This window comes from Centruroides vittatus, unplaced genomic scaffold (assembly GCF_030686945.1).
Source record: "Centruroides vittatus isolate TY-2023 unplaced genomic scaffold, ASM3068694v2 scaffold_324, whole genome shotgun sequence".
NCBI lineage: Eukaryota > Metazoa > Arthropoda > Arachnida > Scorpiones > Buthidae > Centruroides > Centruroides vittatus.
The window spans coordinates 5,412,835-5,439,028 of record NW_027122701.1 but is presented as its reverse complement, the minus strand read 5'-3'; the positions used below and the strand labels follow the sequence as shown (position 1 = coordinate 5,439,028).

Here is a 26,194-nt window from a genome sequence, read left to right as displayed (position 1 = left end):
ATTATTTAAGCATTTGTGAATAACATTGTAAATAAACAGATGATTTTAATCCAGAAATTATTTAATTATTCAATTTTTTTGCAAGTGATGTGAAGTGCCTATAGAATTTTTATATATTTGTATTCGTAATAGCTTATCATAATTCTTTAGAAGTAGGTTTGTTCTTTCATGGCATCTTCTACCATCAACAGCATAATATGTTTGTAAATTTCTAAAAATAATTTTCCGAGCTACTTTCAGATAAGCCACTACTTCTCTCAACAAAAGTATGTTGTGAGAACAGGCAAAATGCATTGGAATTATCCTACTATTATATATCATACAGTAGGAGACATGATGCTAATTAAAGTCAAAAGTAATTATTTAGTGTTATTAAACATTCTCTAAATATTTTTAAATAGTTTAATTTGTTTATTTACCTTTGCTGGTAATCTTTTTTGCTCTTGAATGTTTCTCCATTTTTCAACAATATCCCTTGAACCCTTGAATCAGTGCACAACGTGAATGTGAGACACAACATATTTTACTTATAGTTTGAACGTGAAACGTGTATTTGTGCTTGCCACACAAGTTTAAAGTTTGAACTTCAGTGGCAACCTCTCTAATAAGTAAATGTGGATTTTCATATTAATATTATACATTTTTAAACTTATCATCATATTTTTGAAAGAATTACTTACAATGTATTGGATGATGCAAATTATAAAAACATAAAATAAACAAATACAAGTGTTTAAATAATAGTCACAGCCTAATTATATTTGTAAAAGGATTGCAGAATTGGTGAAAAGTATATGACCCATTTCTCATTTTGGAAAATAAGGTGAAATTTAATAAACAAAATTCAAATTGTGTATATAACTATTATTAATTTTAACAAAACTTAACTTATTTTAATTATTTAGGTCTTAATGTTTTTTGAAAGTAAAAATGGCAACAGAGCATACAACTTTATGTGAAGAAATGCTGTTCATGAATGCATTGCCATTTGAAGTCATTAAAGTATTTTTTGTAAAGTACTTATATGTGTAGAAAGTGTCTGTTTTTATGATGTGTATCATCTGATGCCTTGTAAGTAATTCTTTTAAAAATACAGTGGAACATCGGTATACGACCTTAATCAGTTCCTGATGTTTGGACTTATACCGAATAAGATGTATACCAGACCAACTTTTCCTATAAGATGTAAAAATGATTAATCCATTCTCATGGAAAAAAAACTCTTTTTGATATGGTATATTAATGGGGTTGTAAAATAATTGAAACACTGTTTGAGCACATTAATAAAAAAATAAATTTTATTATAGATTTTTAAAGTTATTACAGTATATTGTATTATGTTATTTAAATCATTAAATCAAAATCAAATCAAATCAAATCAAACTCTCCTTAATACTAAAATACAAAAACAAAAAATTTACTATTCTATGGAAGAAGAGTTCCATTCTGGGTTTTTTACTTTTCCACCTGTTGCTTTTCACTAGGATCAGCAACTTTTATTAAAAATCTGTCCAAAGAACTTTGTGTTTGTCTTCTCCTCAGGATGTCTCTAAAGTGTGACATTGTCTGATCTTCCCAAGCAATGCTATTGCAATTTGTTTGAACTTTGTTAGGGTGGTATTTTTCTGCAAAAATTTTCACTTCTATCCATTTTGCAAGGATTTCTTTGATTAATGAAGAAGGAGCTTCTATTTCTACCTCCTCTGAGTCAGAAGAGAGTCTATCCATTCTAGTCTGATGCAAATCATTCTCCAGTTCCTGTAACTCCTCAGTGGTCAGTTCTTGATTGTGTTTTTCCACTAATTCTTCCACATCATCATCACATACATCCAGTTTCATAGATCTGGCCAGAGAAACAATATCCTCTATTATAGAGGCCCTAGATTCGACGTCCCTTTCAGTTACTGCTTGTGGCCACAAATTTCTCCAAGCAGAATTCATTGTTCTGTGGGAAACTTTCTGCCAAGCTTTGTCAATGAGTGATATAGAATGTACGATATTAAAGTGATTTTTCCAGAACTCTCTCAGAGTTAATTCTGTCTTGGAGGTTACTTGAAAGCACCTCTGGAATAACATTTTAGTATAAAGTTTCTTGAAATTACTTATGACCTGCTGATCCATAGGCTGAATGAGAGGAGTTGTATTAGGTGGGAGGAACTTTATAGTAATGAAATCGAACTCAGGCAAGACATAATCTTTCAAACTTGGTGGATGAGCAAGTGCATTATCCATTAAGAGAAGAGCCTTCAAAGGTAAATTTTTCTCTTCTAAATAACTTTTTACACTTCGTCCAAACACAACATTAAACCATTCAGTGAAATATTGCCTTGTTACCCAAGCCTTGCTATTTGATCTCCACATAACAGGCAGCTGACACTTTTGGACTTTGTTTTTTAAATGCCCTTGGGTTTTCAAGTGGTAGATCAGTAAAGGCTTCATTTTGCAATCCCCACTAGCATTGCCGCAGAACAAAAGAGTTAGTCTGTTTTTCGTTGGCTTGTGCTCTGGCAATGACGTCTCTTCTTGTGTGATATAGGTCCTGTTTGGCATTTTCTTCCAAAACAGACCAGTTTCATCACAATTGAAAACTTGTTGGGGAATAAAACACTCACTTTCTGCAAACTCTCCAAAATCTTTAACAAATTCTCATGCAGCAACTTTATCGGCACTACCTCCTTCCCCATGTCGTACAACATTGTGAATATTGATCCTTTTTTTTTGAAATTTGCAAACCACCCATGGCTGGCTTTAAACACCTTGCTTTTCTGGCTAGATTTTTCATGAGATCAGCATGTATCATTTTAGCTTTCTCGCAAATAATTGCTTCTGATATGCTGTCGTCAGCACACTGTTTTTCAGTTATCCAAAGCAAAAGCAATTTCTCAACATGATCTAATGTCTCCAATCTCTGTTTAGAAATTGATTTAACCCCTTTTGCAATGTTAGCAGATTTAATAATGTCTTTATTTTTCACGATTGTCGATATTGTCATTCTCGGAATACGGTTTGCAGCAGTTAAATCTCAAACATGCATGCCACCTTCATATTTCTCAACAATCTCTTTTTTCAGTTCCATTGTGATTCTAGTCATTTTTTTTTAGTTTTCTGTTGCTTTTCATTTGCCTTTTTGCAATTCATGATTAATAAAATTAATAAAATTTTACTTACAAATTAAAATCAGAAGAAATTTAACAAAGTTATAGACTGTGGCACCGCAAGCGTCTAGTCTGGTCTAGTACACCGATAGTGCTACTTGTTCATAGATGGCACATATAATTGAATCAAGTCTTATACCAAGCGAAATTTATTTCATCCAAAGAGGATATATTCCAAATTGGATGTATTCTAAAGCAGACGTATACCGAGGTTCCACTGTATGCTAAACATTTAAAAATAAACAATATTAATGCGAAAGTCCATGTTTATTTATTTTCAATTCTTTTATTCTATTAAATTCATGTTATAGGAATAAAATATTTTAAAAAAGATTGCATAAGTTAATTTTTTTAATATTTTTATTATTATAATAAACAATAAGATTATTTTAAAAAAAATAATAATAATAATAAACGACACAAAACTTCATGCATCCACACAAAAACAACTTCATCAACTCTCCTACAAATCACACATTCATACACCAAGGACATACAAATGGAGTTTGGCCTAGACAAATGCAAAACACTTCACATAGAAAAAGGAATCCTGAAGAAAGAAGATTTTGCACTTGGAAATGGAGATGTTATTGAATCCATGAAAGAGGGCAAGTTATACAAGTATTTAGGATTCCAACAGGTCAAACTAACAGAACATACACAAATAAAGCAAAGATTAATTAAAGAATACCAAAATAGGTTAAATGGTATTCTCAGAATGCAGTTAAATGCAAAACACACAGTTGAAGCAATAAACACAAATGTCATCCCAGTACTCGCATATTCTGTTGGAGTTATACATTGGACTCACAGATCTCGAGAAACTCCAAGGAAAACAAGAACAACACGTAATAAGCATAAACATCATCATCATAAATCCACCACAGAAAGATTAACCTTCCATGTAAAGATGGCAGACGTGGCCTGATCGACATAGTTAACCTTCACTACAAACAAATACAGTCACTGCAAGTGTTTTTCCACAGAAAACAAGAAACATCACAGTTACATAAAGCAGTAACTCTAGCAGACTCAAATAACACACCATTAAATTTACACTCACAACATATGGACATGAAACAACATATAAAAAGCATAGACACCATTAAGCAATTGTGGGCTCAAAAGGCACTCCATGGAAGGCATCCTTATGACCTGGCACAGATTTTGTCAACAAAATCTGTGCCAGGTCATAAGGATCAAACAGCTGGTTAGCTCGGGAATGCCTCTTTGGGGAGATAAAAGGATTCATGATTGCCATACAGGATCAGGTCATAAATACTAAAAACTTCAAAAAACACATACTCAAAGATACAACACTCACAAATGACATATGCAGAAAATGTCATATCGTGCCAGAAACTATACAACACATCACCTCTGGTTGCAAGCTGTTGGCACAGACAGATTATTTACATAGACATAATCAAGTAGCAAATATAATACACCAAGAGCTTGCAAAGAAACACAAATTAGTAGACATCCACAAACCATACTACAAATACATTCCACAGACAGTATTGGAAAACAACACGCACAAAATGTACTACGACAAAGCCATAATCACAGATAAAACAATTTACCACAACAGACCAGACATCACACTCATTGACAAACACAATAAAATCACATACATTATAGATATATCCATTCCAAACACTCACAATATACAAAATGCATGCACTGAAAAAATTAGCAAGTACACAGAACTCGCCCAGGAAATAAGGCATCTGTGGAGGATGGATAGGGGTGCTAATTGTGCCTGCTGTCCTCTTCTCTACAGGTGTGATACCACACACACTACACAAAAGCCTGGGCACATTATAATTGAATAGAAACACATACATCACACTACAGAAGTCCACTATATTGAATACATGTCATATTGTGAGAAAATTTCTGAATACAGACACACACACTGATACACTTCTTTAATTTCTGTTTTGGTTACTATGCCTTGACTTTGGTCCAGCATAGTACACAGCCACCAATGTTAACTGAGTATATCTCACATAACCCAAAACATAATAATAATAATAATAATTAATGGTACACTGATTGATTCAAACCTTCAACTTTTCCATTTCAAGCCAGATATGCTAGCAATTACACCATGAACTACAAATAAGGGACCCTTTTTCTCTGTTTAAGAAGTATACTACAAAAATTTTGAAATTTTAGAGTTTAATATACAATACTTATTCTCGCAAATGCTTGGACATGTGTTCATTTATTTTCAAGGTAGATGTTCTGTAGCAAGACTCATCAAAATCAGTGACAAATCAGCTGTGTCCTCCTCTTGTAAGCTATATAAGACTTCAATGTTTATGAATATTAAAAATTGTAAAGATTTATAAAATTCATTTTACTGTTTTGCTTCAAAAAAACAATTTTAACTGTGTCTCATAGTAAGAATTTTCTTATTACCAATAACAATTAGTTTCATAATTTATTCACTTTGATTTCACTAATTTGATATTATATCTAAATATCAGATAGTGTACTGCATTTAAAGTGGTTTATGTTTATTTATTTTTAGATTTAGACTATATATAACTAATCTAATTATTTTCATTTAAATTAAATTTATTCTGAGAGTTATTTTATGAAAACTAAGAGTTAACTGGAGAGAGAGTAAAGAATTGGCTGCTATCAAATATATTAATATAAAGTAAAACATTTTTTCTAATGAATTATTTGGGTATTTTCATTTTGTGAGTTTATGCTGTATATGTTGCACAGCAATGTGCAGCAACATTACTTGCAATTTTTATTATTTTTAAAACATAATGTTTCTGTAGTTTAAAAAAAAACCTGTTAATTTTATGTGTTTGAAATTTTGAGAAAGAATAACCTCTCTATATGTGCTCATTTTAATTTAAAATTAAAAAATGATGTTCCATATTCAATAAGTGGAAAGTGACTTTAATATTATAAAAAATATTACCTTGTGTTTCTGACTCCATATTATTGTCTTTATAAAATGCTTAATTTCAATAGCCAACTGTTTAAATTTTTCACAAAGGAACATTTTTGTCCAGTTTTAGGACAGTTTCAGCTTCTTAACATACAGAAGTTGCTGTTCCAACTGGATTTGAACATTGTTTATGTATCTTCATTTTATAAAGTTTGAAAATGATACATTTTCAAACTTTATAAAATGAAGATACATAAACAAATGGGCTCTACAATGCACAATTTTAATTCAATGGGCCCTAGAAAAAGAAGTAAAAGTATGTTGGAAACAAGTTGTAGTATTTAGAAGCTGGTATGATTGAAATTAAGCATTTTATAAAGATATAAAAATTAGATTGATTGTAATTTCAGAAATTTACAGACATTGCTATATTGATAATTTTTTCTTAGATATAGATAGATAAATATTAATACTTTACTAATTTATTCAATATTTTATATGAAGACTCTTTATTCAGATTTTTTAGTACATTGTTATAAGCTTGGTTTTCAACTTATTTCAACTTATTTTTTATGTACTTTATTGTGTTTATTTCTTTATATACTAATCATTTAATATTGCATTCTTTATTGAATGTGCAGATAATAAATCATAAATGTTCATTCTTCTAATTTGATATTATCATATCGACCATGTTTCAGATGCAAGTGATTTTACACAAAACTATTTTTTAAATCTGCTCTAGTAGCATTTCAAAAATAAATTAATTCATTTGTTAGAAGCAATTTTATTTAACAAAATGCAATATATGCCATGCAATATAAATATGAATTTATTTGTGTTCAATGAGAATAATGTTTGTAGTATAGTATTGACATACACCATGATAACTCTAAGAATATATTCAAAATTCAATTTTTGGTGTCATTTAGGTAACACAAAAATAACAGTTTTTAAAAGATATTTTAAAAAATGTATTCACAAGTGAAGGGAATTCTAGAACGTATATTTTTACTGTATTAATGTATTCATTTGCGCAATGAAAATTGTGTGTTTTTTTTTAATGTAATGAATATATAAAATAAACAATGTAAAATAAAAATTATTTTAAAAGTAAGATAGTGAGAAAATGCAGAATTTAACACTAACACACTAAAAATGTCAGGAAAGTGTAGGAATATGTTAAGACTTTATATTGAATTAGCCAATGGTCTAGAGCAGGCCTGGCCAACCCAAATTGTTTTGCGGGTCACTTTGATCACATGTAACATTACGGTGGGCCACAAATTAGGCAAACATGCTTTTAAAAAAGTAAAACAAATACAAAATGAATAAGATTTTATTGTTATACCAAGCGTTCATACTCGCACTTGCGCATTATAACAATGACACATGCAAATTTTCATTTATTTAATTGTTTTGGTATACACATAATGGGAAACAAAAGTTTTAATAGATATATAATATCGCTTAGAGGGCCACACAACTTAACGTGATGCGTATGGGTTGGCCAGGCCTGGTCTAGAGGACAAAATATAATGATTTGTATTTAAATGACTTAATAGAATGTATATATAATTCCAGTTATGAATGTATTTACATTGATGATATTAATGTCAAAATACTTGTGTATGCAGATGATATTGTTTTGATTTCTAATTCAGTTAGAGGTTTACTGGGACTAATTAATATTTTAGATAATTTAAAATTATTTTTTAATAAATAATTAAGTTTTTTAAAATTTAAAGTTGTTGTTTTTTCTAATGGGAGTAAATGTTCAAAATATGATAAATGGTGGTTTAGGAATAAAGTAATTCAAATAGTTTCACAATATAAATATTTTGAAGTGATATTTAAATGTAATGGAAAATATAATATTCATATTCAGATTTGAAAAAGGAACACCTATATCAAAACTGATAAGGTAATACAGATGTATAGATCTGTCAAATTATGTAATATGAGTGATTATTTGAGGATTTTAATGCTGTTGTTACTTCCTCTCTGTTATGTGTGGGTGAGGTTTGGGATTTTCAATCAGAATATTTTAATATTGTGTTGGCTACATTTATTAAAAAATTGTATGGCTTGTCTTGCACTTTATGATATTCGAATCTTAAGGTATGCACGTTATTATCTTTATCTTTGGTTGTCCTAAATTGGCATTTGAACTGGCTTTTAGAATGATGGATTTGGTTGAAAAACAGTTATTCGTGTGTCTTAACTGTTAAGTTTTTAAGAGATGTTTATGTTATGCTTTGAATAATAGTAATTTTATATGGTCTAAATATTTTTTGAGTAATTGTGTTAATAATAATATTAATTTTGATGAATTATTAAATAATTTTAATAATTGTTATTTATTAAAATTAAATTATTTTGATTGTTATATTTTAGATTTGAATAAGTGTATTAGTTTGAGTTGTTATAATACTTGGTATAAATATTTAAATTGTTTTTAGATAGATATGTTTACAACAATAGTATTACTTGTAATATATATTCTGTCTAATGCAAGTTAGATGTTGTTATTTTCTAAATTTTTTGTGTAATTATTGCTCTGTGCAGATGATCAATGTTTGCATTCTTATCATGTGATAGCTAAATTTGTGACTATTTTTGCAAAATTTTGTGAATATGCTTTTGGTATTTCTATTATTTTCTTTAAACAATTTTTGGAATTTATTGGTAATTCTTACTATTATGAACTATTTTTAGATAAATTCTGTTGTAATATTTTGTTGTTTTTTGTTTCTTACCTATTACCTGGACAGTTTGGCTTACATTTTGGGTTTGTTTCATATTCTGGATTACTTGGTTTTCTCATAGGTATTGTTATTTCATTACTTTATAAGTGTGTTATATGCTGGCAGATTTCAGGAGACTATCTGTTGGATTAACACAATATTAATTTTTTTTCTACTTTTTTAGGTGGTAGTTTTTCCCATGAATTTCATTATTTGATTCCATTTTACTAATTATAGTTTGTTATGTAATATTGCAGTGAATTTGTTTTTGTAATAGTTTTTTTTTTTTTTTTTGTATTCCCCAAATCATGGGTAAAACCGCTCTGGTGAATAAATAAATAAATAATCAGTTATTTAATTTAATACTTACCATTTAATTAAAATTCATACAAAGTTTCTGTAATTTGTCCATTTTCACATTGCAGGAACAATTCTACTTGGCAAAGTTGATCTTTTATAGGCTCTTACCACCTCAATATGATAAAATTGTAAAATGTCCCCTGAAAATGATTATAATTTTAAATAATTCTTTAAAGTTATAACCAGTGTGTATAATTTGAAAGCATAGGATTTCTAGGCTTTTGGATAATTCAAGTGAGAAAATTCTAACCAAATTAATAGCAAGGTTGAGGCCAAAGTTTTAAACGTGAAAGCGCCGCTTTCCTGTAAGCCTAGAAGTTTGACAATGGTGTTTGGAAAGTCAGTGGAGTCATGCTCGACATTCTAAACGCCATTGTCAAACTTCTAGGCTTACAAGAAAGTGGCGCTGAACGTCCGACGTACACGTTTTTGCATTTAAAACTTTGGCCTCAACCTCGCTAATAAAGTAACTATATCCTGCATGACTACTTTCTTTGTGAATTGCTGACAAGCTAATTTAATTTATACAAAAAATTATATTGTGGAGATTCCATGTAAGACCAATTATGGTTGAAAAGTTTTTTGCTAAAACTTCGAGTGTCTGAAATAAAATGTCCAGTCAGGCGACTAACAGGGATTCGGTTTAAAAAATAAAAATGTTGAAAAATTGAGAGGGAGAAAAATGTTAGGGAATCCTCATAGGATGACTCACAGCTTAAAATAGAATTAAATTTCACTGCCACTGAAGATACAAACATATTACTTACTTTTACATGCAAAATTTATGTTAAAATAATGGATTATATCAAATTTATTCTATTGGATGTCATTTAAAATTATGTTAAAATCTGATGATTATGATGTAACTGACAACTTGCTGAGAGGTGATTGATGTTGGATGTTGAGTATTAGGTATGGGATATTATTTTGTTACTAAATTGAGTCTACAGCAAAATAAGAATTAATTAATTAAAACCTGGACAATGAATTTGTTTAAAAATTTACTTAAAGATACACAAAAGTATTTAGATAAGAAGTCAACTTTGCCAAAGAAAATTGTTGTTCTTGTGACACAAGAATGGATGAATTGTAAAAACTTGTGTATATTTAAATGAATTTATTGTCCAGGTTTTAATTAATCAAGAATTTTTGAAACCATAACTATTGTCAGAGAGAGTTTTATAGTTTTAGAATATTGTGGCAGGGAGAGCCTACATAAAAAGTTTGACTTTGTCAAAGAAATTTGTTATTAAAGAAATCCTGTGATGTGAGACAGTATGACTTGTAAAGACTTTTGCGTATCTTTAAGTGAGTACAGTAGAGCATCGATTATCCAACCCCCGATCAACCGTCACATCGGTTAACCGACCGCATTCTAGTCGGCAAATTCAAATGTCCGCTAGTGATGTGGTGCTACAATATTTGGCTATGTCTTGGCTACTTTAATATTATTTTTGTTAAATTTTTGCATATTTTAGCTGGAAACACTGGCTCGACCATGAAAGGGAGGCCAGTATTTAAACCAGTCTTAATTTTCTATTTTTTCTTTATTTCTGTATTTATTTTGTGCAAAATAAAGAAATAATTTAACGATGATTATTATTTAAAAAAAATTTTGTTAGGCTTAACATCAATGAAAATTCAACGCAAAGTAGGTTAATAGCGATATACTAATATGCTTATTACATGGGATATACTAATATACTAATACACTATACTAATAATGTATTTTTTCATACTTTTCGGTTATCCATTTTTTCAGTTATCCGACCAACCTCAGTCCCCAATTGAGTCGGATAATCAATGCTCTACTGTATTATGTGAACTTTTAAAATAAAAAAGTTGGATTACTGGAATTCATAGTTCTTGAGAAATAAATAAATTGACTTTTGGCAAAATGACCTGAGGAACTTCTGAATAAATTTAAGATATTAAATTTTGGAGATATGACTAGCAGATTGATAATCTATACATAATTTCCTGCAAATAATCTGAAACACAGATATGTTTTAAAGCCAGTTTGAAAGCAAATGTGGTTTACACAATGCTGTAAGTTATTTGTTTACTTTAAATTGCAATTATGAGCTCACCCAACAGCTTTGCCTTTGTCTAAACTTACTAAGAGCATCTTTAAAAATTGTGAAAAATCTTTTGTGTTGCACATATTAATCTTCTATCAGAATTTTTCTGGAAACTATCAAAAATGCATATACAAATATATATGTCTCATCTTCAGTTCTCTCCTGTTTTGTACAGCAACATTTTAACTAATGACACTCCCACTTAACCTTTCATTTGGAAAGCTGAAAAATTTCTGGCAATTTACCCCTTTCTATATGATCACTCTCACTACCCCTTCTCTATATGATCACTATGTAGAGGTCAATTATTGATTTTAGTGTATGTTAAATTCTCTGTAGTGAATAACAGCTAAGTGGTTGACTCTTGAACTTGTCATTAGATATTGCACATAGATCCTACAACAATGATAACAACAGTAAGTTTTCAATGGTAAAGCTACACCTATAGCATTGCCATTAAAAACTCATCTTGTCTCCAGATATCGATATACTACAGATATTATTCATGTTAAAATACTTTTCTATTTAATTTTTTGGAGTTTATTTTTGCATTTATTATTATTATGGTTTTTATGGATTGTATGCTACTCAGTTAAAATTCATGTCTAGTGCTATGCTAAACCAAGGCAATAGCATCAAGGCATAGCTACAGAAAAACTTATGCAAACATCACATAACTACAATATGTCTCTGTGTTTGAGAATTTCCTAATTATGTGGCATGAGTTTAGTATGGCTGCTTTCTATAATGCGATTTATATGCTGTTGTTAAGGCCTAAATGCAGGGGTGGCCAAACTTTATGATAGGAGCCATGTATTGCATATTAGAAATATATGAGAGCAACATTCTCTATTAGAACAGTTTATATATATATATATGTTACGTAGTTAAAATACTATAGTATACAGAAGCAGCAGTAAGGGTCTAGAAGAGTTGCAGTTTGGCCACCAGGAGCCTAATGTTTTAAGACTTTTGTGTAATGTATATGATATGATGTGTGACTCTTGTGCAAGAAAGGACTACCGGTATTATATGTACTGGTACCTTATCCATCCTCTACAGATGCTGTATTTCTTGGGTGAGTTCTGGACATTTGCTAAATTTTTCAGTTGTGTATGTATATATTGGTGTTTGTTATAGCTATGTCTATGATGTATGTGATTTTTTTATTTTGTTTGTCAATTAATGTGATATCTAGGCTTTTATAGTGACTTGTTTTTGTTTGACTATGACTCAGTTACAATATATTTTGTGTGTGTTACTTTCTGTGACCATCTGAGGCATGTACTTGTATTTGTAGTATGGTTCCTAGGTGTGTGTAGTAATTTGTGTTTGTGTTTAAGCTTTTGATGTATTATGTTTGCTATTTGGTTTTGTTGATATAAGTAACCTGTTTGTGCTAAAATCTCACAGCCCGATGTGATGTGTTGTGTAGTTTCATACATGATGTGGCATTTCCTACAAGTGTTGTCTTTTATGATGTGCTTTCTGTAATTTTTTTGTATTTCTGACCTGATCTTATATGGAAATCATGAACCCATCCATCCTTCTGAAGAGGCATCTATGAATCATTTCATCAGTTAGATGTAGTTTTGACATGATCCTGGTTGAGATTATTTGGATTCCTACTATGGCTCTCCATTTGAGTCTGAAACTATTTGATGATGTCTATGCATTTGTAAACTGTGTTAGATCCAGGTCAGTTTTGTATTGATTTAATAGTATATTATTTTTGTCTGCAAGAGTTACAGCTTTGTGTAATTTTTATGTTTTTGTTTTCTACAGAAAAAAACTTGTAATGTAGTGTTTGCTGTGTGTTGTTAATGTTTTTTGTATTTTTTTGTTTTAGTTCTGTTTATGTCATATGTATAATTCCAAACGAATATGTGAGTACTGGGATGACATATGTCTTGATTGCTTTAAATATATACTTCGCATTCATCTGTGTTGTTAATATTGAGTTTTATCTGCTATTATATTCTTTTGTTAGTCTCTGTTTCATTTGTAACATGTTCTGTGAGTTTGCCCTGCTATAATCAACATATTTGTAGACTGCCCTCATCAATGGATTCAATGACATCTCCATTTCTGAGTACAAAATTGTCTTTCTTTGAGATTCCTTTTTTCTATTGAAGTATTCCTCATTTGCTTAGGCCAAAATCCATGTTGGTGAAGTAGTGTCTGTGTGTGTAACTGATGATGCAATTTTGGCTGTGCTTGTATGAATACATAGTTTTATATTGTTCATGTACTGTACATGAACAATATAAAATTGTGTTATTTTGTTGTGTTTGGCATAATTTCTGTATTTAGTATCATTTAACCTATTGGAGTGAGTTTAAAGTCAATCAGAATCAGAGTGGACTTAATGAAACTCCCTGTAAAATGTCTAGCCTAATATGTATTTTGTTTATTTTGATGTGTGTTGTGAAATCTTAGGTATATAGCATTGTTTTCTAAAAATGTAATGAGTGTTGGATTTATATTGTGCAGGTATAGTATATGTAATAACCATAAGTGAGCAAGGCTGTCGAATGCCTTCCTGTAATCTATGTATGTCCCTTGCAGGTTTCTATGTTGGTTCTGTGCTTGTTATAGGATGACTGAATCTATGAATAACTATTCTTTGTATTCCTTGTGGTTTATGATAGCCTTTTTGTTGCTCTGTGAAAATGTGTTTAATGTGATGCAAAAAGTGAGGATTGCATTTGTATTGTGTAGGATGTAGGAAATCATGTGATTGGTGTATATTGTATAGGGTCTTTGATGTTATCATTTTGGATTTTGTGTATGTGATGCTCTATGTAAGAAATTTTGACATTACTTGTGGATTGTTGATTGTGAATGTAAAATGTTTGGCTAATTCCTGGTGCAAGATGTAAACTTCTTGTACCAGAAATTGTAAATGTTATCTGTACTAGTTATCCTCTAAAGCTGAGTATCCATATGAGTGAATTTGGCACATGATTTGAATGCTATGCATGCACAACCTAGAAAAAATAAGTATCAGAATTATATGGTTAGGCATGAATTAGATGCTTGAGCTGGATGAAGTTTTTTCTCGTATGAATCAACAATGAGTGAATGTCATTATACAGGTACTCCTCACTTTATGACCGAGTTCCGTTCCGACGACTACATCGTTAAGCGAATTGGTCGATAAGTGAGGAGCTTGTGCCGGGAATATAGGATCATTGTAAAATTATACAAATTATGCAACAAACTTCAAATTTATTCATAAAAAGACTATTATAGTATGCTGTTAGCCTACTATATTGCTATCAGACTATAGCACTATAAGTACTGTTAGACTATTATAGTACAGTACACTTAGTGCGCATGTCACCATCTGCCACTGACTGACACTCAAGCTGAGAAAGGGGATTCCCCGAATTGCAGGTCGAAACTCGATTGGTCGTAAGTGCGAGTGGTCATTAAGCAGATAGGTTGTAAAGTGAGGAGTACGTGTATAGTTTGACGTCATTTTCTACAATATAGCTAGGTGAATGAATGCAGCAACTGAGAATTTAATAGAAATTTGCAAGTCTCCTGAAATTTTTGATAGAAAGGATGGAAAGTATAAAGATGAAAAATGACAATAATAATAATTCAATACTTTGTTTTGTTTTTCTTTTTTTCACAAAGAACAGGCATGTTGCCAAGATGATTGCATCGTCATCATCCATCTTTGGTTTATTCTACTTTTGTCTGCTAGATAGTAAATGAATGAAGCTAGTGAATATCAGCAGTGCAAATTGTGTGGTAGTCACATGATTGTATGCTGGCTTGGGTAAAATCACTTATGTGGATATCCAGCTTAAATATATGTTCTTTGCATGGCATTTTGAATGCTGTGTGTGGTGTTTATTTCAACACACTGCATGATTGGTGTATTCTGCATGTTTTCTTCTTCCTCTTTGATCCAGCTTGCTTCATTTTTGTGCATGATTGGTTTGGACCAAAGAGCAGACTGATTGTTTGTTCTTTAGTCTCATCATCTGAGTGTTATTTTTCTGTGTTATGCTGTTGTCCTGACTGTTTTCATAGCATACAGGTTTTGTGTTGTTTCAGTTTTTGTGACTTGGCAGCTAGTTTTATTTGAGAGTGTCAATGTATTCCTGTGCATGTATATTGTGTTATTTGTGCTGTGTGTGTTTTAATTTTCTTAATGTTTCATTTTGGGATTTTTGTATTTTTATATTGTATCAGCCTGCCTACTTTATTTGTGTTCCCAGTTGTCTTTGCCAAGCAGACTTATGATTTGTCTGTTTTGAGTGTATGTCTGTCTATGATTGTATTTTAAGATTATGGTTTGTAACTAGTTTATTCTGTGTAGTTACTATAATGTATGAATTGTGATTGAAAGTATTTTGGTAATATTTGTGTATTTAGGTAGTGTAGACTTTTCCATACTCATTTTGATGTATGTATTTTGAATATTTGTAGGCCTTGTATGCATCTAATTCAGTATATTTAATGTGTTAATTAATTCTATGTCTATAGTTTCACTAGTTGTTATTATTGTTCATATATGTTATGTTGCTTACATTTTTGTGAGTAATTGTTGTTAAGATATTGTCAGTGAGTATGTGATCTCATTGACAAATTAAGAGTTTTCATTGTTGAAAGAGTACTGCATTACTGCTTCTTAATATATACACTTTGATTTATTTTCCTACATAATCACCATTTCTTTGAAGAAATTTTTCCCATCACTCTGAAGGTCTGAATACACTTCTGCAGGAAAACTCTGATCCCACCATCCAATGACTTTGGAACATTCCAATATGCATCAAATAGCACATCAGTAAACTATGATGTATTAAAATGTATTTTGATATTCACCAACAATTGGGTGCAGTGAATGATGTACATTTCAATCATTGGGCTGTAAATATGGTAAGCTCTGTTGAAACATTATGGCTGGTAAGCTTATATTATTAACACTATTTTTACTACTCATCTGTATTAACCCAAAGTTATTTTGATAAAATAAGTCTGCAAATGCCAATATAGGACTGTTTGCTTTCTCATCTAGTTCAGTTGCCAGATTTTCCAGTAAAAGCTTATTAACCCTAGCTCTAAAAATTATTTCTTTTCATATACATGAAAATGAAATTGTTTTTACTTCTCAGGCTACAAGAGGATTTTGAATAGGAAAACCAGTCAAATAACTTTCCCTTTGGATGATTTTGTCTTGAACAGATTATGCAGATTTTGGCCGATTTCGTGTTTAAAGAATTAAACTGTTCACTGGTGCATTGGTTGATGCATATTGGAATGAACCCACTGATTCACAACTTGCTGGATTGTCTCTCTGTTCTTATAGTGTTGGCCTTGCATCTGGTCCTTCACAAATTCTAAAAGATGATAATTGGAGGGTGCCAGATTCAAATTGTGGAAGAGCTTTCCATTTCTTTCAAGGTGAGAGAAGCCAAGTGGGATGAGCATTGTTATGCTGCAGGATTGTTTCCAGAATGTTTATTGTGCACTATACAACAGAACTGTAAACATCTCTGTATGCACACTGATAATACCTTGTATGAAATCTAAGAAAAATGTTGGAACATTATTCATTTTCTAAATCAAAGAGCATAGCATTTATAGGATTACTCACCAAATAAATTGCAATTTTCTGCAATGCAATAGTTAGAATATTACAGTAAAGGTAATAATACAATAGTAACTTGTCTATTGTCTTGTAGATTCATTATAAACTGCTTGATATACAAATTCTTTCTCTTGTAATATTATTTTTAATTCTCCTTTAAATTATTTAAATTTTATAAAAATATTAATGTTGCTAGGACAACAGAGAAGTATTTTATTATTATCATTTTTTAAATCTTCAGGTTGTGGAAAATCTAAGAGACTGGCTAAACGTCAAGCTGCCCATAACATGCTAGAAAAATTAAAAACAATGATTACAGATAATGCAGATCAGCCAGCAGAAGAGGTAATATCTTAGAAGCAAGTAGAAATTATTGCAGTATGCTTGGTATTAATTACCTTATATGAATTGATTTTAGTCAAAGCAGAATGGCATATCGTATCCTGACGTAACAGAATTATATAATTTGAAAGAAAAAAAAACTACAACCTCCCTTTCGTCGAACTATGCTCAAGAACTATCTACTTTTTTGAAAGATTTGAAATTAAATACAAAAGAAACGCTTATAAGTTTGCAATCAACAAATCTCAATGGAAATAGCTTAGATTTTGTTCGCATGCTTGAAATGATCTCCGAAGAGCAAGACTTCCCAATTAAATATACCATAGTTAGTGATCTTAGTATTAGTGGTAAGTTCATATTGTCACTATATACACCCATTGACAAAATAAAGTTATGCACCAAGAAGGGGGCATTAGAATTGAATGAAACTTTATTATTGCAAATGTAATGGCCATGGTAATAAGTGATTACAATATTATAGCAAAGAGACAATTCCCTGTTAAAAATTGAAAATCTTTAGTACCTTGTAGACCCTCCTCTTGTCTGGAGATTTGTAACAATATGGTCAGGCATAATCTTGTAATAGATTCATAAATGTTGCAACTGCTGTTCCAGGTCTTCACACTCACAGATTGCCAAAGCTCCCATAAATACTCGATGGATGACATAGCTGGAGACTAACCAGGCTAAGGAATTGTGGCAACATGGAGATATTCCTGAGAAATCCTAATTGTGTGACCAAGCTTTTATCTTGCTGGAAAATGACTGACTGTTTTCTACCCTTCTGTGATAGGCAACATAAGGGTGACTGATTTTCTGAACATATACCACTGTCCATCAATGTCCCTCACACCACTACTAGTAGTGATCAATTGTCATAGGTGATGGCTCCCAGATTAGCATACCAGCAGTGGGCCACTGAATAGTTTAAGTAGGGTTGAAATACTCACCAGTGGCCCTCCACATATTTACACAGTAGTTGTTTGTTCCCAAACAGAACACGGATTCATTGCTAAAGACAGTATGCTGTCAGTTCATAGCAGTTTGTGCTTCTCTGTCATAGGATCACTGCAAGTGAACCTGACAATGTTGGGTGATAATGGTGCAATGTGTAATGGTCACTGTGCATACAAATTTTCCTCTGCTAGTCACATACCCCTGCCAGTGGTGTGTGAAAACACAGGGTTCTATAGTGAGGCTTTTACCTGTTTCTGGATGGTAAACAAAGAATGCTATTGCAGCTGTTCATGCTTGTCTCATGATCACGTGATTATCTCTCCTAGTGTCTGCAATACATGTGTGCTCTGATATATCCATTGCCCTCAATACCTTCTCACAATCGGGTTAGAACAGATCAGATGGTGGGCAATTTGGCAAAACAGCCATCCTGCTTCCCTCAGCTTAGTGATGCAACCTTTCTCAAATTCTGTTAGCCATGCAACACAGTCTTTGACTGTCACAAAGGCATGCTTGGCATCAAAGATCTCAATGTACACACTGATAATTCTAAACAGCCTCTGCAAGTGTTTTTATAGGATACTGGGATAGCAATTTTAAGGCACTCTGGTGGTATTACCTGGCATGCAATTGGACCACAAATGTAATCATTTACATACCTGTGTGAGACAAAATTGTCTGATTACTGCAAAACTCTGCCTACAACTATCTAGGTACATAACTTTTTTGTCAAAGAGTGTAGTTGAAGAGTTTGGGGTATATCTGTGATTTATTATATTTTCATGTATTTGAATGCTATTATTTACAAAATTGCAATACTGTTACAAAACTATTTATATAATGCAATTAATTAACATTTTATAATATTTCCTATTTAGGAAAATTTCAATGCTTGGCAGAATTGTCTTCCCATCCTGTCGCAGTATGTTTTGGAACAGGAATCTCCAAAGACGAAGCTAAACAAAATGCTGCCAATAATGCTTTGCATTATTTAAAGATAGTAACCAAAAAATGACCAATGGTATTTCCACAGTGCTAGTTGGCACATGAGTAATTAAATTCCTTGAAAGGTGAGAATGAAGTAAATTAATTATTTTGCCATTTTAAAATAATGAATGACATACTTTAATTTAAATTTTCAGCCGAAAGTTGAGATGCCAGTTTTATCGCGGGCGTGTGTTTCGAGTCCGATTGGCCATTCCTGATTCTGTGCTCTCCTGTTAGAAAACTGCTTCCGTTTTCAGATTTGTTTTTAATTTAATGTTTGATCATTGTCAAAATTAAGAATGTGGAAATGAAAATCGAATCATATCTGCATTCAATTATAACGTGTGACAATACTAGAAACATTATTTTTTTATGTTAAAAATTTTGTAAACTGGGAGTATGTATTATGTCATGCTCCAGAGTCATACTTAGACAACTGCAACTTTTATATTTTTAGTCTCAGACAAATCAAAATTTTGATTTAAAATGTTGGTAATTTAATTAATAAGATCATCTCAACTCTAATGGAGTGATTGAAAATTATTGGAAATATTTGAAAATTACAAATACATGTCACATGTATACTTAAGATTTTTTGGAGAGCAAAGTAAAGGCATTAAAGTTAGATTACAAACTCAAAAAAAGGAGTGATTTTTCATTAATAATTTCTGTATTTTGCAATTTATTTACTATTATGCTATTACCAAAATATATATCTTGATGTCTCCTCTTTTGGATATAAATTATTAACTTTTCCATTAATTGTATTGTGTTATTTATTTTACACCTTACAAGTAAAGCCTTTAGTAAAATGCCTTAAATTCATATAAATTTTATGCTTTCTCCTTATGAGATGTGATATTTTTAATGAAAATGCAAAATCTTTTTTTAAAATGAAATGAATCAATCTAATATTTTGGAAATTTTTAACAGCCCATTGTTGTCATTTAATATAAAATGTAGGAGATCCTAAAGACATTAATGCATTTGTAGTGACATATAAATGTATTTTTTGGGAGAAAGGATGGCAAATATCTGCATTATTTCAATATAAAAGTTTAAAGAAGTTATGGCAAAGTTAAATTCAAAATTGTCATATACAAATTTCAGTTGTAAAATTTGTTTGTTGGTTGGTCTGTAAAAAATTTATATATACAGTCGAGTCCGCATAAGTCAACATCCCAAGGGGAAGTGGAAATGTGTCAAGTTATCTGATGTGACGACTAAAGCAAAGTCAGAAAAAAAACCACAAAACTACAATTAGGAAAATACAGTAGTGCGTTATTCAGTAGTATAGGCTTACTATACATTGTGTCCTCCATTTACAATTACTCTGTAGATGAAAAACTGAAAAATTTGTTTAGTGTGTTTGTTTTGAGCACTTAACTGTCTCGACTTTCTTTTTCAACGATCTTGAACGCCTTGAAAACATCTTTGCAATTGTCAATTGTTGGCAAGTAACGTCTAAGGATTCTTAATGCCTCTAGCATGAGAAAATGCAAAATTGGATTCTGGTGTGACGTTGATGTAGATTGTATATTTTCTTTTTGTTTATCTGTTATTATTTTATACATAAAAATACATAAAATGTTAATATATATATTAATAAAAATGCCTTAAGAAATCAATTATTAATAAATAAATCAACTCCCCCCTCGTAATGAGTTTGCACCACATGTGCAGAGTGAATTCATTTTTTCAGGAGGGGGTGACGACTTATCAGAATGTGGGACGGCAAAAGTATGCCGACTTATCCAGTGGTGACGAGTTAAACGGTGTCGAGTAAACCGGAGTTTTTTAACATTAATGCCTATGTAAGTCGGCCGGGACCACAGAAAACTGACTACTTAACCGATGGTGTCAAGTTATCCGGGTGTCGACTTATGCAGACTTGACTGTATATATATATATTATATATATATATATGTGTGTGTGTGTGTGTGTATAAATTCTAAGTCTACAATTGTGATGAGAAATTTCAAAATGTTAGTTTTAATTTATGAAAACACTATTTTTATTGACAGTGCATATGTGTGCATAGTGTGTACATGCATAACTGCTTCTGCCGATTAAACATATGTACATTCAATTATTATTTTTAGGCTGAATAAGAATGTAATCATAATGCTTGTTTAAGAATTATAGATTAATAAGATTATTCTTACTTGAATGTATAAAAAAAAATTTGAAATAAGTGGCAGTGCATGTCGATGACTGCCTGCATGCATTGCCATTTGTTTTGCTTTTTAAGGATCAAAAATGGACATTATGCTTATTTTGTAAAACTGTTTAATTACAGATTGATTAGATTCCCCTGTCGGTGTTTCTATAATTGCCACACTTCCGTATCTTTCAATGGAAGTGGGGGTTGTGCACAGAGGCAGGAATGGCCAATGCACCTAGGATACAATGCATCTGTTACAAAGAGCATTAATTTACATCATTGCAGAATTTTCTGTAGAATTTTTCTGCATTTATCACATATGGATTGGCATTAAAATCCATCATAATTGAAGATAAGCAAGAAAAAACAATCGTGGTACAAATTTGCTTATTATCCGTATAAGCGGTAGAAAGACAGAGTTCTAATATTAGGTAATTAGAATCTCTTCAAGTGTTTCTTTTTGTTTTTTTTTTATTGATAAATGCACATTAAAATGAGAATAAATAAATATAAAAGGAAATTTACAAATATTTTCTTAAATCTTTTATCAATGTAATAATAATTTTCACTTGTGGTGTATGTTTTAGCACAAATCTTGTGACAAATAAAATCATGTTAGAATGTTTTTATTGTCTCTTCATTCTGTCTATCTAAACATTTCATATAAATATATTAAAATTTTATATGTAGACAGACTGATGCCAGAATATGTTTTGCAGACAATTTTTTCTATCTGAAATATAAAGAAACCATAATGAGAATAGAATAGTTTATTTACTGATATGATAAACATAATTTTTTTTCCTTTATTAAGCTTCCACATATATTCAATATCAAAATTTCTGATGATTTATCACGATATGAAATCTTGGTTTATCCCTCTACCCAACACAATTTGACAATATAAATCATATTTCACAATATGAGTGCATTTATATAATCATCATAAAATAAACTTGGCACTTTGTTTTTATCAAATGTTTTTTTTGTATATTAGAAATAAAACGTTGTTTCTTTTAGATATAATTTACATTAAAAAAAATTGAAGCGTGTCTCAACGTTAAATTTAAATTTATACCGAGGGAGTTGCTACAAATTATTTAACACTCGTCGCCACACACACAAAAGGCATAAAAAGTTTTAGGATCAGATCCTGTTGATGCCGAGTCGACGAGCGAGACAGGAATTAATTTTCAATTACAAATTTTGTAGCCACGAATTACGGGAATTATATAAACTTCGCCGTAATCTCTACTGCTCCGAACTCCGTAATACTCGCTCGTCATTCCTTAATGCAGCACATTGGCAAATTTCATAGATTGTACTTTTTTATTCATATTTACGTAACAATATTTTAATGATTTCTAAACTTTTAGATAATTCAATTTTGAAATCCGAAACTGCACCATCACAGTCAAAACTGTAATTGGTTTTGCATCTTTGACATACAGCAGCAAAAATGTTAATATTCTAATATAATATATATAATTTCTACAATTTTCATATTTTCTAGATATGATTATTTTGAATTTACTTCAGAAAATAAACATTTATAAATCATAAAACATCACCTTTAAAATTTGTAGTTCTGGTCAATGAAATATTTAAAAACAAGGCATTGTGTCAGATTATAGACACGTCAAAATTTGTGTGGAGCATTTCATTATATTACTTGGCATATAAAACAATAAAAAGTTTTTGTTACAATACTTGAAAAATGAATGTATTAAATATTTCGTCAAATGAATAGAGCGGCAATTGACCAGATTTCAAACTGAGGTAGGTTTAAATTTTTTTTTTTTATCATTCTTTTGATAATGAAATCTTTATTTTTTAACCTCTCGGAGATTACAAATAGATCATTATGATTATGCATTGTTCACGTTAAAATTAAACATTAATAAACTTGAAAAACATACAAATAAACTTCACGACAAGAAATTATAACAGGTAATGTATATACAAATGCATATACAACAAAAAGAATAAAATATGATAAAAAGATAAATGTACAAGATGTTACACTAAAATTTCTACATACAAAAATTCATTCTCCAACAATTTTTACTTTTCGCTTTTTCACTTTTTTTTGTGATTTTTCTTTTTTTACAAAATTCCCATTTGTGTTATTGTTTAGGAATGAAGTTTGTGAAATTGCACCAGGAAAAAAAAGCAAAGTGCAAATCTTTAACAGATCACATCTATGTGTTTTTGATGGAATTTCAAGAACATAATTGGAATCAGACAAAAAATATATATATTAAAAAAATGTAGACAAAAATATTTCACTGCATCTAGTTTGATTTAAGCCACAATCAAAACGGAAATCTTCAAACATTGCATAGTCACACAGTTTAAGCGTTTTGAAAGAAAATATTTGTGGAATTATCAGACAACACAAAACAAAGTCAACCATAATTAAGCAACTAGTAAAGAGTATCTCCCTGCTCGGTGCGGCAATGTGACACGGGAAAGGACAAAAGTCTGACGTTTCGTTTGCTGTAGATGCTAGGCATCGTAACAGTTCACTTTTTAAACAGGTTAGGCACAGTACCCATTGTCGGCTCGGAGCAAGCCTCGGAATTCTGTGCGTTGTGGAATGGAAGCTTTATATTCGTGGCTTATTGGCCTTATAAATATTCTGTTTCTTCCATTACAGGAAGGATGCAAAAACATTTATGTGGTATAGAAACTATTTACAATCTGACACGTAATCTCTTCATATGCAAGCCACTTATTTTTGGCTTGTAAAATAGTACTTGTACAGTTTATTATTTTTTTTTGGCCCTGCCAAGATAAGGCATAATGGCACTAAGAAATATTGGAATGACGACTGTATTTGGTGACTTACCGACGTGATTTTTTTAAATTTAACGTAATCGTCCTTAATGCATTTTATTCTAGATAAGTGGAGATGCAATGTTGTATTGTACTTGTCGATTTTGTTCATCCGCATTTTTATCAAATCCAGAAAAAGAAAAATAAATTTCCTTTGCTATGTGAATACTTGTGAAATTGTAATGATGATTTTTACTATTTTTTTCTTTTTTTTGTAGTATTTTCTGGAAAATATATTTTGAGCTTCCTTGTTTTGAAATTTCAATGAGCATATTAAATAAATTTTAATATATACTCTCCCCTTAATATATATATATCTTTTATGTATATTTATAGTATCTATGTGTATGTGTGTGTTGTGTGTGTGTATTTTGTTTGTGTCTATATATTTGTATTTATTAATATATAATATATATCGTGTATAAAACATTTAACATTAATGCCGATAGGTTGTCGTAATAGTCCACTGTCACTATATCTAACCCAAAAACACACTAGAAAGCAACTTCGTAAAAAAGAATCACAGATATAATAAAACAATGCATTCCAAACTGATCTTGACAAATACTCAAATAACTATACCGAAGTTATACACTAGATGACATTATATTTAAGTAAATCAAAAAAATATATATGTGTGTGTATATATATATATTATGTAGTAGTGAAATAAAGCTCAATTTAAAAATTACTATCAGCAAGAATACAAGTCATTCTATTGGTATCCAACTCTAAATGCATTTACATAGATATGTATTGTTAAACTAGACAATAGCAGAATAGTCACTGAAGTCTTTCGTTCTGATCATTAGAAAACGAATGAGACGACGACATGGGTTTGACCGTACTGTCTTGCGGAGAAGTCTTTAAGAGCGGATAGAAAGCCGAGCTCTGACTCGGCTGCAGTACAAATTTCATACTCGGTTTCAGGGAGACGCTACTCGGCCTTTCTTTGGATGAAGATCTGAAACAAAAGCAGTCATTAGAATATGTGGAATAGAAACATTTAAAACTTAGCATTACCAAATTTTGAAATTGATATTATTTAATATAATTTGAAAGTGTTTATAATCAGAGTATCAGTACATTAAAGCATTTATAAGAATATTCAAGTAATTATAATCAATATACAGTTTAACCTGATTATAACGTCATCGGACGTAACAACAACCCTAATATAACGTCAAATTTTTATCAGTCCCACGATTTTACTATACTAGATAATGTTAAAAAACCCTGTTTTAACGTCATACTTGAAGCACTCCCAAATTTAAATAAAATTTGTAATCTAATTTTGTAAAGAAAACACTGTGTGTTCAGTCCTAGAGTGTCAGTGTCAGAGTCCACTTCCTAGAATGACAGGTGGTGAGAGTACCACCCACAGACTTTGCTGGGGTGAGATTTGCCACATTTTTAAATGACGTGTCAGTTATTATGGTATTATGTACTCGTGACGATCGGTTATATCAGTTATTATGCACTCATTTTTAAATTATGCTAAATATATTAAAAATAATAGAATATTTAACAAACATATTTTATCAAATAGTTTATAAAAAACTAATGTACGCCAATTAAAAATGATTCAATTATTTCAACCTTTGTTGCCTTTTGATTCGACATTATTCTCAAAACCAGAAGTTCTACCATTATTGAAACTTAAGACAAATAGAAATTTCTTATAAAAGGTAATTTTTGAAATTTTTATTACATCGATGTAAACTTAGACATAATAATGTAAATAAAGTTGATTTTAAACATGTAGTTTGCATTTTTATACATAGGATAATGAATTATAATCATCATAATAGACACAGTATACTATATTACCATTAAGAAATAATTTTATGGTAATACATACGATGTTAAATTAGAATGGATTTTATGATAGATTCTTAAACACACTTGGTACTTTTTATGGGACTGAAATTACGACCCTGCAGGTAACAACACTTGGTTATAACGTCAAAGAATTGCCAGTCCCATGGATGATGTTATAATCGCATTAAACTGTAATACGTTAAACTGTTATTAG

At 30.7% G+C, this 26,194-nt stretch overlaps 2 protein-coding genes across 3 annotated transcripts in view; one reads left to right on the top strand and one right to left on the bottom strand.

The window, feature by feature from the left end:
* The window catches only part of LOC136988254 (protein Loquacious-like), a 49,075-nt gene extending 29,456 nt beyond the window's left edge, over window positions 1-19,619 (top strand). For both annotated transcript variants that reach the window (XM_067286112.1, XM_067286111.1), the window contains 4 exons: window positions 17,113-17,216; window positions 17,290-17,560; window positions 19,049-19,240; window positions 19,313-19,619. In XM_067286112.1, the coding sequence (XP_067142213.1) occupies window positions 17,113-17,216; window positions 17,290-17,560; window positions 19,049-19,185 (512 nt within the window). In that variant the 3' untranslated portion in view covers window positions 19,186-19,240; window positions 19,313-19,619. The remainder of the gene's footprint in view (window positions 1-17,112; window positions 17,217-17,289; window positions 17,561-19,048; window positions 19,241-19,312) is intronic.
* Window positions 19,620-22,073: 2,454 nt separating this feature from the next.
* Window positions 22,074-26,194, bottom strand: part of LOC136988182 (protein FAM117B-like) — a 77,221-nt gene continuing 73,100 nt past the window's right edge. The window contains exon 8 of the mRNA XM_067286012.1: window positions 22,074-25,123. Within this exon, the coding sequence (XP_067142113.1) occupies window positions 24,943-25,123 (181 nt within the window). The 3' untranslated portion in view covers window positions 22,074-24,942. The remainder of the gene's footprint in view (window positions 25,124-26,194) is intronic.